This window comes from Chiloscyllium punctatum, chromosome 39 (genome assembly GCF_047496795.1).
Source record: "Chiloscyllium punctatum isolate Juve2018m chromosome 39, sChiPun1.3, whole genome shotgun sequence".
NCBI classification, from domain to species: domain Eukaryota; kingdom Metazoa; phylum Chordata; class Chondrichthyes; order Orectolobiformes; family Hemiscylliidae; genus Chiloscyllium; species Chiloscyllium punctatum.
In genome coordinates this window covers 25,405,658-25,419,928 of record NC_092777.1, presented here as the reverse complement: position 1 = coordinate 25,419,928, position 14,271 = coordinate 25,405,658, and the positions used below count along the sequence as shown (strand labels likewise).

Here is a 14,271-nt window from a genome sequence, read left to right as displayed (position 1 = left end):
AATGCAAAGTACTGCTTACAAGCTTTCATTTACTACTCTTCTCAGTTGCTCTGAAATATTAATGTCCAGTGTCTTTTTACAAGCCCTTCATGCATCCTCCCAACACAGAGCCAGTGAACTTTCCACCTTCTAAGCTCCTCAAGTCTTCTTCAGAATCCTGGTTCCAACTTTTAGCTACTTACTAATTCCTAGAACTTCTTCCTGAGTTTGTTGTATGAGTACAGTCATCCAACTGATCTTAACTGCTCACTTCAGTTAACTTGCTAGCAGTACTGCTAAGTGCTGCACTCCTAAAATGGTGTCAATCTGTCTCTGTCCAATTATCTGTAACCCAGAAGTGGCTAATGAACCTTGCAAATAACTTTGCACAAGGAACTCTGGAATGGAGTGTCTTATAAATGTTTCATTTTACAGAGAACAGTGTCTTCTCTGGAATTGGATATACCACATATATTGCCCAACTGGATATATAGAAAATAAATTGAATTTCACTATACAAATTATGGTTAGGCTGCATTTGGGGTAGCCAGCCCAGCTCTTTACCTGGTACATTAGAAAATATATTAGCCTGGGAAGAAGCACAGTGTAGAATCACCAGTGCTGCAAGAGCTAAACTATGAAGAACAAATACGTAAAATTGACTTTAATTCGCTAGAATATAGCAAGTATAGGGAGATACGAATCATCTTTTGAATCACGACAAGCAGCGAAACAGAACATTCTTCCACTGGAATAGGACTCTAGGAGAAGGGGCTGTAACGTTATAATAATAGTCACAATTTTCAGAATAGAAATTAGAAAATACTTAAGGGTGGCAGAAATAGAGACCTCTTTCCCAAAGGAGCAGATGCAAGTTCAGTTATTTATTTCAAATCTGAGATCAACAGATTTTTGACAGACAAAGATGCTGGTCAATGGATACAGGTCAACGTGATCTCATTAATTAGGCTTGACAGACTGAGGAAAGGGATTACCTCCATCCCCAAAGTATTAAAAGCAGACAGTAAAGAAAGAAAACTAGGATAATGAGAAAGACATTATAAAGAATTAATCAAAACAGCTGCAATCAAGTGCTTATACTCTGTATTATGATAGAAGCAGGAAGTTATGAACAGTATTAATCATCAGCTCATGGCTAAAAGAGCATAAATGTTTATATAAGTTGATCACATATTTCAACACCAAAATCTTAAAATATATTTTCAAAATCAAATGCAGAAACACATTTGCAAGCTACGATTATAAATAATATTTCAAAAGGATTAGTTGATTGGATGAAATGGCAGGTCCTTCAAACAGCACAATGACATTTCCATTCCCAAAACTTTGAGTTTGATTTCACTCAAAAAGAATTATGCCAATACAGTAAGTTCTGTGATAACATGATGATTGTGTTTTTGTGCAACCCAGTGTTATAGAAAAATTGCGTTTTCAAAACAGCTCTTTAAAATGTTGGGGATGAAATCACGTTACAGCCAATGCACGTTTGAAAAATTTGCACTTTAGAAACAGCATCCCCAATTTGTCAATCACATTACAGTGAATTCACATTGACGAAATATGCGTTATAGCAGAACAACCTGTACATAAAAACAAATCTTTTATCTAAGATTATTTATTATGTGACTTTCATTATGTGATTTTGAGGATCCAGTAAGAAAGTGTGTTTGTCTCTGACTGATTAAACGTTTATTTTTCTGCTTCAAAATTTTTTAAAATCATAGCCTCTTAAATTTATTATGGAGTTTTTCAGTGATGCCTATGTGACAGTGTTATACCTGTTCACACAGCAGGACTGACTAAAGCAGACAAAGCAATGTAAAACCTACATGTTCAAGTTCTAAACACAGATATAAATATAGAAATATAACCAACACAATTTCAAAGCCTTTTGCTTACTGAAATTCCTGATAAAAATAAAAAAGTTCTATCCCCATTAAACACTTGACAACATTCCTGTTATAAAAGTGAGACCTATGGTTCCTAGCAGTCTCATTAAGAGAGTTCAACAGATCTGTGCATATGAGTTTCTCAATCTGAGTCATGTTAAAGAAAGAAGAACAAACTAGAAGTCAAGAGCAAGCAGATCCCCATCTTGCTCATTAATAGGTTCAAAATGGCCAAGATGAAGATCGTCAGAAAATCAAATGTCCACTCTTCCTGCATGCACACTGCATGCTTTGGTAGAATATATAATAGCAATATTTGTAGTTATGAGATTTGTAAGATTGCTATGTTTTGAGTCTGTGCTTGTAAATTAGAGTAAAATAAAGAGAGTCATGTAAGCTATTTTGAAGTCTGCAGAACAACTGGCTTGGAAGATGTGACTGCCACAGGTAAAAGAAAGGACAAGATTCTTTTGCTTGAAAGAAACTGGGAAACATTCACACCTAGAGACAATGGTCGCAGCATTTATGTTGCATTGTGGTTAAACTACAAAAGTTTCTAAAAACGCCAGAAAGATGTTGAGAACGCCGGTTGATGCTGTGAACAGTCCATTCATTACCAAGATAAGCAAGTCAGGATCTAATTATTCCTACCTGAATGCAAGGTCTAGATGATTCTCATTGCCAGTGAGATGGGTTTTGAAAGGGGAAGGATTTCAAAGACATTCCTGAAAATCTATGGACACTAACAGCTGAGGGCACAACTAGAGGCTGGAAATGATTCAGAGAGCAGAAACCAGGGTGAAAACTTGTGCTCAAATTAAAAGTACCAAAATCGTGAGGATTTGAAATGAGGCTGGAAGATTCCCCTCCCTTCCAAGAAAGGGACAATCTCGAGGAATAAACACTCACCATGGAAGACAGTTCTTGGTTTAAATTTTATCAGGCTGGAAGGGGAAAAAGAACAAAAGGAAAAATTCAAAAGTTCAGAGTTGCTTTGGACTGGATTCAGGAAAATCGAATGATCACTAAAAGGACAGGTGAAGCATGGAAGGAAATCAAAGAGGAGAAGTGGAATGTGGTCAATAGGTGCAAAAAATATATTGGGTTATATACCAGAACCAATTTAACTGTTTTTTGAAATATAAATGATCTATTTAAGATTTTTTTTAAATACAAAGTGTCTTCTGACACCAACAGTCTTTTTTTCAGACTGTATGCATATGTACATGCATGATATAAAGTCAATTCTTTAAAAAATTCAATTAGAAATCTTCTTGTTTAGCAGTTTTTCTATTCAGCGACATATTTTTTCATTTATTTTGTTTTCCATATTTAAGTGTTGGTTAGTTTTCTAACATTTTTTTTTCCAATTTAGATAAGAAATTTTGCTGCTACTGCACATACTCCAGGGTTTCAGCAAACACAGCCTTTTAAATAAGAACTAGTAAAAGGAACAGTTCTTTTGATACCTTTTTAAACCACCTGGTATTACATCTTTCTTACTGACACAATATGAAATTGCTGTGTAAATGCTATCATTTAACGCTTCCTTCAATTTTTAGTAAAGGTAGGCAAGGCATTTTCTTTTAAATAAAAGGGAATGTTTATTACGTACCATCTGGGAGTCGAGAAGGAAGTAACAATCCTCTTCTGCCCAGTTCCGCAAGGGCAAGACATCCACCATGCCAGGCTGTGTCTGTTTCCTGAAAACTGCAATATAGACGTGGGATATAAATACAATTTAGTATCCAACTATCTAACTATTGCAGTTTGTTTAATTGGGAAGATATACTTGAATGTGACATATAGAAAATTAAAAAGCCAAACTCAGTTAAGCAGATCAGGTAAAAGAAAACACACATTAAGGTCAATCAATATAAATGAAAAAATGTTTTCTGGAGTCATAATCAAAAAAGGACAATTTCAATACTGACACTCAATAGTAATCCCACATCAACAAAGCAGCAGGAAATGTGTCACCATCTTGATTTACAGTAAACAGCATGCATTTACAGCTCAGTAACAAAACTGGCATGCATTACAACAAAGCCTTATGTATGAGAAAATTAAAATCTTCTTGAAAAATATCAACAAAAATGATGGATATTGCTTTTTTAACATTAAATTCCATCCCATGCAAAGTTATCATACAGTATAACAATTAGGGAAGGCAAATGATGGCTGATTTGGTTGTGGCCTCAACTCCACTTTCCTGCATGCCTTCTGCAACATACAACTTCCATTTTCGACCACAGAGCAATCAAATTCTAACTTAAACAAGTTTATTCATGGGAACATTCCTCTGGGTATCAATCTGATCCAATCTCCTCAGGCCCTTATGTCTCAATAAGACCACCTATCGTTCTTTAAATTTCCAATAGGTACAGGTCCAACCTGTTCAAACTTTCTTCATAAGCCTTTCAACCCTCAAATGAAATAAACAAACCTTTGTCAATTGCTTCTAAAGCAAATATCTTTTTTTTTCAAATAAGGTGACTAAAATTGTACATAATACTCCAGCTGAGGTCTAATCAACACCCTGTAAGGATGCAATAATGCCCCAGACTTTGAAATTCCATTTCGCTAGGAATAAACGCCAATATTCGATTTGCCATCCTGATCACTTGCTGTACCTACATGTCAACATTTTGTGTTTCATTTACCAGGGCATGTAAATTGTTTCTCAACATTTACACAGTAGACTGCTTTTCCATTCTTCTGGTCAGAACTCATGTTTTCACAAATTATACATCATCTGTGAAATTTTTGCTCAATTGCTTAATTTGTCTAGATCCCTGTGCAAACTTTATACCTCCTCTTGACAGCTTTCTTTCCTTCCCTTCTTGTTGTCATCAGCAAACCTAACCACTGTACGTCACTTTATCCAAATCACTGACACAGATTGCAAATAATTGAAGCCCCAGCACAGATAACTTTGCATTCCATTAGTTACAGTTTTGCAACCCCAAATACTGATTTATCCTTACTCTACTGAGTGTTCACTAATTAATTGTTTACCCATACTAAAATGTTGTCCCAAAAAATGTGCTCTCAATTTGAGTATAACTTTATCAAATATCTTTTGGAAATCCATGAACCATGAACATCTACACATTCCCATTTATCTACCTTGTTCATTATTTCCTCAAAACATGCAAAGCAATTGACTAAATAGGAATTCCCTTTCACAAAGTTGCACTGACTCTGTCTGGTCACATGATTCTTTTTTAAACAATGTCCTACTATTGGTTCCTTTTTGATGAATTCTAATAAATTCCTTATGACAGACATTAGGCTAACTAGCCTAAACTTTTCTGTTCTATTTCCCTTTTTTCTTGATAAATGTTAGCAGCTATTTTCCAAGAATCTAAGGAACTTTGGAAGATCACAAACAATGTATTTTGCTATCTATATAGTCACATTATTTGAGACCAGAGCAGATCACTTGGACCTGGGGACTTTCAAATGTGAGGTCTAATTTTTTTCCCCAGCACTTTTCCCAATTGATTGGGAGTGCTTTGAGTTGTTTCCTCCCCTGTGCATCTCTTGATTTTGGAAAGTCAATGTCAACACTATAAAAAAGTTACAAGAATTATGTGGGGAGTCAAGTCAAAGACATATTAATATCAAAGAAAAAGGTAAAACAGCATCAAGTAAGCAGTTTCGACCACAATACTTCACTGAATTAGAAGGGTGAGAATTGTTTACCCATCCAGAGGAGGCTGATAGTCCAGAAACGTATGAAGTTTCAAGCCCAAAATATCATCCAATAATCTTATTGATGACAAAAGAAAATAAAAGTACAAAATCCAAAAACACGCAGATGAATCAATCTTAAGTTCAACATCAATTTCAAGTTTTCACCTAAATAAGCATTTTGCTTCAGTACACAAGAACAAATGGAACACAAAATGGTTGATGAACTACAAGTAAGCAAACTAAATCCTTTCCTGCATAAAATAAAAACAAAGCAATGCAAAAAACGTTCTTTGAAAAAAATTGTTCACTTGATTAAGGCCGTTCATTAACAGATGCCCAATCGACAATTAGGAATAAATCTTCCCTTTCACCCATGCCTATCTTCCAAACCTGAAAGACAGCATTATTATCAACATTTTTGTTACCCCTTGTTTCTCAGTAAACTGCAAAGCACTAAAACAATCTGCCCAACCCATTTTTCTTTTCATTTTAGGTATTCATTTCTAGTTAGGCAGGTTACATGTACAAATGTTATTGACGCCTCCAGATATTTAATCTTTTGTTTAATTTTGGGTGTGATGAAAGGTGGCTAAGGACCAAGATGACTGGTTCTGGGGAAACCGATTACTGCTTGTCACGCTAATAAATCCACAGCAATTTATCAGAAATAGCATGTGCTCCTTCAAGAATATCGAAGGTGTGAGGAAATGTCTGTTTGAGAAAATAAATAGGAAATATACTCAAATACATATTCAAAATATTAATACCAGTTGGAAAGTTTTAAATTGTTATAACAATTGACATGACAGTGGCAGATGGGAGTTTAATTCAGATAAGTATGAAGTGTGTTGCATTTTGGTACAGGAAACTAAGGCAGGGCTTAATACAGTTAATGGTAGGGCCCTGGAGAATGTTGCCGAACAGGGTAAGGGGCATAGTTCCTTAAAAGTGCAGTCGCAGGGAGGCCAGTGGTAGAGGCAGTGTTTGGCACACTTTCTTTCATTGGTCAATGCACTGAGTATAGGAGTTGGGACGTCATGCTGTGGTTGTAAAGGATATTGGTGACACCACTTTTAGAATACTGTGTTCAATTCTGGTCTCTGTGCTACAGGAAAGAAAGGATTCAGAAAATATTTAGCAGATGTTGCCAATATTGAAGGATTTGAGCTCTAGGGAGAGACCGAATACACTGGGATTTTCTTCCCTGCAGCGTCGGAGGCTGAAGGGTGATCTTTTAGAGGTTTATAAAATCAAGAGAGATATAGACAGGGTGGATTGACAAGGTCTTTTCCTCATGATAAGGGGGTCCAAACCTTGGGGGTAACTTTTTCACCAAGAGGGTGATGTGTATGGGACAAGTTGCCAGAGGTGGTGGTGGAGGTAGGTAGGTACAATGTTAATAGTTAAATGGTAACTGGATGGGTACATGAATAGGAAGGGTTTAGAGGGACATGGGCCAAATGCTGGCACATGGGAATGGATCAGTTTAGGATATCTGGTCAACACAGATGAGTTAGACTGAAGGATCTGTTTCCGTGCTGCATAACTTTATGACCATTAACAAAATTCATAATTCATTCCCATGTCAACTTGTCCCAGGTTGAGCTGCCAAGCAGTATTCCAAGGTGAAAGAAAAGCAATTCATGCAGGGAGGAGATGAATTTGGCCTCAACTTTTAAGTGACATTTCGTTTACAAGCTGATGACCTCTAATTCAGAATGTACAATCCAGGAAGTTAAAATGGTACTTTTGTGGGCTTGTTTCTGGGATTGAGTATAATTGGCTGGCCAGTATTTATTGACCATCCCTCCTAGCCCATGAGAAAGGGTGGTGAGACTACTTGGTTCACTGTAATCCACCTGCTGTGGGTTGACCCACACTGCTGTTAGGAGGGAATTCCAAGATTTTGACCCAGCAACAGTGGAGGAACAGTGATATATTTCCAAGTCAGGATTGAGAGCAGCATAGAGGGGAAACTGCAGGTGGTGATGTTCCCATTTGTCTGCTGCCCTTGCCCTTCGAAGAGGAAGTGGTTGTGAGTTGGGAAGGCACTGTCTGAGGATCTTTGGCAAATTTCTACAGTGCATCGTGTAAATAGCACACACTGCTGCTACTGAGTGTTGGTGGCTGAAGAGTGGATATGGTGCCAATCAGTTGAGCTGCTTTGTCCGAGATGGTGTCAAGCTTGAGGGTTATTGAAGCTGTACCAATCCAGCCAAGCGGGGAGTATCCCATCACACTCCCTGATATGTCTTTTAGATGATAGACAGGCTTTGGGGAGTCAGGTGGTGAGTTAATTGCTTAAAATTGTATGTTAAAAATTAAAGAAAATGTAAGATCAATCAACATCAATGTTTTGCCATCTCCATACAATTTTGTCAATCCTGCATAGAATATTATCATAGAATCCATGCAATATGGAAACAGGCCCTTCGGCTCAGCAAGTCCACACTGACCTATTCCCCTACCCTATTACTCCACTCTTACCCTGACTAATGCACATAACCTACACATCCTTGAACACTATAGATAATTTAGCATGGCCAATTCACCTAACTGGCACATTTTGGGATTGCGTTGGAAACCGGAGCACCCGGAGGAAACCCACGCAGACACAGGGAGAACGTGCAAACTCCACATAGACAGGCACCCGAGGCTGGAATCAAACCCAGGTCCCTGGCAATCTGAGGCACCAGTGTTAACCACTGAGCCACTGTGTCACCCGAGAGAATACCAGTGTCTTAAGAATTTATCCATTTCTTTCTCCCGAAAGCAAAAATACTTTCTCTAGTATTCAGGAGTTCAAATTAAGAATTAATGATCCATTCAAGAGGTTTGTTAGTCCACGTAAATTGTCCAGTATCACTCCAGTTCACTCCAATCCAGTATCCTTGTCAGTTTTCCCAGTAGAACATAGCATTAAATTTGTGAGGCATAACTGTTACTCTGTTTACTGCATCTTGGATGAGACAAAAGTAATGGAAAATGTAACTAAAATAATAAATCATTACCTGAAATATTCAAGTACAGATCCAACAACATCATCTGCAAGCTCTTTTGGAAGTCTTCCAGTCACTCTTCCGATCCTAAATAGGGTACAATAATATAAAATTCAATTTTAATTTTTATCATTCAGATGACTCCATTCAACTAAGCAAATTTTAATTAGAAAAACACAGAGTACAATATCACTTTGAATGGCGAAATGAATCATTAAAAAATGTTATCTGGCAACTGACGTTATAGACGTAAATGAATGAAAGTGAGCATGAGGTCAGCATTCAACTTGGTCAACAGATCTACCTAAAAAGTGCCATTCTACCAAAATTCAGTTACCATCCTCAAATATCAGTTTGGCTTAGTAGCTGCATGCTTGTCTGAGTCAGAAGAAAGCTCCCTTGAAGACTCAAGTCTGTGATCCAAGTTAGCATTTCAATACCCTACTGAGACAACGTTGCAACATCAGAATGCCATCTTTCAGATGAAATACATAAATGCCCAAGTGCCGACTTGACTGAAAACCCTGACAATAATTAAAAGATTAGCAGGAAGTTCAATGTTAGTTTGGACAACCAATCTTACCAAAATAATTTCATGTATTATTTATTTTCATTGTTGGTTGTGGCACCTTAATATATCAAATTTTGAATAAAATTTGAAACCATAAATAATGGCTTTACTTCAAATCAATTCATTAGATATGAATTCTCAAATTCATCTAGACATAACTGCATTTTTAAAATGAACAACATTTGAACAAATGTGCTCAAAGAATTGTGCACAATTTGTTGATATATCAGATATACTAATATATATATCAGTATATTTTATCGTGGACTGTTTTTACAGTCAATCTTGTAGCATTCTTTGTACTACTTTACAAAGAGAGGAACTCAATGGTCATTCGACTGTAATTGCATATGTCAATGTAAACCTTACCCACATTTACAGAAGTCGCTTTTGACTTACAATCAAATACACTTCAGAAATAAGGCAGTGCTTGCTAATCTTTTCCCATTTGACCCAATTTTGGCACTGGGTAGTTGCTGAGAACTCAGTAAGCAACAGAGAAAACAGATGGAAGTGTGCTGGGAGAAAGCCGTAAATATGGCGAGAGAGAAAGCAGTTTCATCCACACGGTTTTTAAGTAGGAAGCACTTACCTAGTTTTTAATGCAGGATTCAGACGTACAACATGTAGTTAAGCCACGTAAAGTTTTTTTAAAAATGCTTAACAGAAGAGGCCTTAAAGATTTTGCAAGGAACCTCCACAACAGCCATGCTACATCGGAGCTCACAAACCCCAAAAATGTAGCTGCTGACTCCACAACCCACAATTCAGACGCCCTGAACAAATATATCAAGCATCATAATCTACATCACCTAATAACTTTTATATTTATACCTTTGTTCATATTTAGACTTCCTTTTAAATTTTATTTCAGATGATTAACTATTCCATGCATTTCAACAATGCCATGGAAGAATAAAGTTTTAATCTCGAGACTCACTTAAGGTCTATTACATTTGTTCTATAGTTTTGTGTTTCCCACTCAAAATTATATCTCGACTTTGTTGTGTCCAGTTAATGCTTTCAAATCAACATGGGGACAGTTCCAGTGAGTGACACTGAGAAGGGTCAACAATGGATGTCAAACTGATAAAACAATGCCTCAGAGAAAAGTGCTGGTGAACAGAATACATCTGACACCTAATACTGAAAAGACTGTACTATCCAAGTAAAAGATTTGATGCCTGAAAATTGTATTTGAGTATAGGACCACCCTTCATACAACAATGGGGATAGCTCGAGCAGAGTTACTAATGGGAGAAGACTCCACACCAGTTTAAATCTGCTCTTCCCAGACCTTGGGAATGGCTGATGGAGGTGGAGTGAAACAGCATCAGGAACGCTCATGCCAGACACAAAACTCCACTAAGCGAGAGAGACAGTTTGCTGAACAAGCACGTGGACCATATGAAAGCTGCAAGCTTGCAAACAGAGTGGAGGCAAAATGAACCTGGCTCCTCGGAAAAGTCACAAAGGCTGACGGAACCCTTTGGGTTCTCCCTCTCTGTCAAGTGTTGAAGGGACCTCAGAATCAGAGATGGAGAGCTGTTGCAGAACAAAACAATCCTGGTATCCATGTTAACTTTCTGCAATTTATGTAATTTTTTTTTAAGATTAGATTACTTACAGTGTGGAAACAGGCCCTTCAGCCCAACAAGTCCACACCGACCCGCCGAAGCACAACCCACCCATACCCCTACATCTACCCCTTACCTAACACTACAGGCAATTTAGCATGGCCAATTCACCTGACCTGTACATCTTTGGACTGTGGGAGGAAACCGGAGCACCCGGAGGAAACCCACGCAGACACGGGGAGAATGTGCAAACTCCACACAGTCAGTCGCCTGAGGCAGGAATTGAACCCAGGTCTCTGGCGCTGTGAGGCAGCAGTGCTAACCACTGTGCCACCGTGCCGCCCGGAAGACAGCAGGAATTATGGGCCTTTTTGCAAGGAGGATGGTGTATAAAAATAATGAAGTCTTGATACAGCGCTGGTGAGACTTCACCTGAAGTACTGTGCACCTTTTTGGCCTCTTTACTGATGGAGGAATATACTTGCAGTGGACGAGTTCAGGGTCAATCACTAAGCTGATTCCTGGAACATACTATGAAGAAAGGTTAACCAGGCTGGGTCCAAATTCATCGGAGTTTAAAAGCATGAGAGGTGATCTTATATCAGGTAGAAGATTCTGAGATGCTTCACAGATAGACTCTGACAGGATATTTCTCTTCATGGGAATTCAGAACTGAAGGACACTGTCTGTGTAGAGTTTGCAAGTTCTCCCCATTTCTGAATAGGATTTTGCTAGGTGTTTTGGTTTCCTCCCACAGTCCAAAAATGCAAAGGTTATATGGATCGGCCAGGGTAAATTACCCAAAGCTGTCTCAAGATGTGCAGGCTAAGTGAACTCACAATGGTAAATGGGGGAGGGAGGGGGGTTATGGGGATAGGATGGGTTGGGGAGAAAATGTCTGGATGGGAAGCTCTTTGGAGAACTGATACACATTTAATGGGCTGATTGGCCTCTACCTGCACTGTAGGGATTCAGTGATTCCAAGTAAAACTAAAGGGTCTTCTGCAGCTGAGGTGCTTCTGCAGCTGTACAGGGCCCTGGTGAGACCACACCTGGAGTACTGTGTACAGTTCTGGTCTCCAAATTTGAGGAAAGACATTCTGGCTATTGAGGGAGTGCAGCGTAGGTTCACGAGGTCAATTCCTGGAATGGCAGGATTGCCTTACACGGAAAGACTGAAGCGACTGGGCTTGTATACCCTTGAATTTAGAAGACTGAGAGGGGATCTGATTGAAACATATAGGATTATGAAAGGATTGGACACTCTGGCAGGAGGGAACATATTTCCGCTGATGGGGGAGTGCCGAACCAGAGGACACAACTTAAAAATACGGGGTAGACCATTTAGGACAGAGATGAGGAGAAACTACTTCACCCAGAGAGTGGTGACTGTGTGGAATGCTCTGCCCCAGAGGGCAGTGGAGGCCCAGTCTCTGGATTCATTTAAGAAAGAATTGGATAGAGCTCTTAAAGATAGTGGAGTCAAGGGTTATGGAGATAAGGCTGGAACAGGATACTGATTGGGAATGATCAGCCATGATCATATTGAATGGTGGTGCAGGCTCGAAGGTCTGAATGGCCTACTCCTGCATCTATTGTCTATTGTCTTCATTGAAGAGTTGGGAAGAAATTTCCTCAGACGGTTCATTAGTCTTTGGAAGTTTCTTCCATATAGAGCAGTGGAGGCTGAGAATTATCTGCATTTGAATTCTCTAATATGTTTTCCTAGCTTGATACATGTCTGTTTTCACAAATCAGTTAGCCTTTCAATGTCATTCACTTTCAATGGAGACAATGATCATAAAATTAAAAATTAAGTGCAAAATAGGAATTACCAGGTAATCTAAGGTAACCTACTTACCCTTTTGCTGCAGACCACCTGACAATAGTATCTTTGTCCTTCAACCCAAATAGCAGTTGCTCTAGAAAAGGGTCACAAAAAAAGTGATCAACAGGTGAGAATATATTTCTCCATTAATGTTCACAAATTAAAAAGCATCTTTCAAATATATCATTTACTCCCTCATTGTTCATAATGTAATAGACATAAAATTCATGTAAAACATCCTATGTTACAGGTTTATAGTTTACCAATACTCGTTTCAAAGGCAATACTTTGGCAGATTACAAAGGTGATGCAGGTGAATTTCTCTCTTTTGTGCCCAATACACAAGTATTGAGTATCAACCGCTTTTGTTTAGTAAATGACACAATACGCCCTTTACGAATATAAATACACTGGACATTCAAACTACACAAGAGAGAACTCCAGATCATCTAATGGTTCTGCACACTAAGCATGAAACTGAATTTAGAATATCAGCTCAGAATGTATCAGGTTTAATCCTAATCCTTACTGACACTTATTGTGGCAGTAGGGGTGCAGCAAATGGCCTCAGCATCCCACATAAGAGAAAAAAATCAAAAGACAATTGTGCACCCTATCAGTATTCTACAACCACAGTTTTGACCAATTTACTACAATTAATTTCACAACTTTAACAATCCAAACTAACATCGTAAAGAGCAAGAAAAGTCATTTGCTACCTGCTATCAACATTTTCAAGTAACAAGGAAGGGAAGCAAATAATAAAATAGGTATACATCAACTCCAACGTCTGAACAAACAATTCAGAAGTCCATACAATAAATAAAGAGAAAGGAATACCTAATGAGGTGAGGTATCGTTTTTTCAAGAATACATCCAAAATGCTTTCTTACCAATTATTTTTCAAACAAGGAGCATTTCTCTGCACTGTGACTGATCTTATCAATAACACACGATTTCTATTTCACATATGCAATTTATGAAGGATTATATCATGTGTTCAAAAGAAGTAAAATACATAACTAAATGTGTTTAGCTATAGAGGATGGGAACGCTACCTAATTTGCCTTTACTTACCAAAAGATCTTTAAAACAAACACAATTGCCATGTCCCTATATCTATACCTGTTAAAAGCAGCTAACCCAGCACACACTGTCTGTGTGGTTCAGTTACTCAGTGAGGAAAATAACAGTGAATGGATCCTAGAAATAAAAACCTACTGCCATGTGCTAATTCTCACTCTTTTAATTACACTGCAATGTTGGTAGAATTTGAAATCTAAAATTAGAAAAGCTAATTTCAGTAATGACAATCATGAAATTATTATCAATTATTGGACCAACTCAACTGCTTCATCACTGTCCTTTAGGGAAGGATATCTGCCATCCTGACCTGCACTGGCCTACATGTGGCTCCAGAATCACAACGTGATTAATTCTGAACCACTCTGAGTGCAACAGCAAGCCACTCAGTTCAAGGGCAACTAAAGGTGGACAACAAATGCCAGTGACTCCCATATCTCATGAAAAGAATTAAACGTAAACAATTTCAGAAATTGGTTGACTAAAATTAATACAGAAAAATGTGCTATTACAATTTGTTTATTCAAAATATTGTTCATTTATTAAAAAAATGTCAAGCTGCTGTCTAAAATGATAGATTATGGTAGTCTATAAGCATTTTGCACATGATATGTTTTACTCTTTG

At 37.9% G+C, this 14,271-nt stretch overlaps 1 protein-coding gene across 2 annotated transcripts in view; it reads right to left on the bottom strand.

Annotated features, from left to right (window-relative positions):
- tbcd (tubulin folding cofactor D) overlaps positions 1-14,271 on the bottom strand; it is a 282,112-nt gene that overhangs the window by 188,764 nt on the left and 79,077 nt on the right. For both annotated transcript variants that reach the window (XM_072558324.1, XM_072558323.1), the window contains exons 11-13: positions 12,597-12,657; positions 8,600-8,674; positions 3,505-3,599 (exon numbers count right to left, since the gene is read on the bottom strand). In XM_072558324.1, coding sequence (XP_072414425.1) covers positions 3,505-3,599; positions 8,600-8,674; positions 12,597-12,657 — 231 coding nt within the window. The remainder of the gene's footprint in view (positions 1-3,504; positions 3,600-8,599; positions 8,675-12,596; positions 12,658-14,271) is intronic.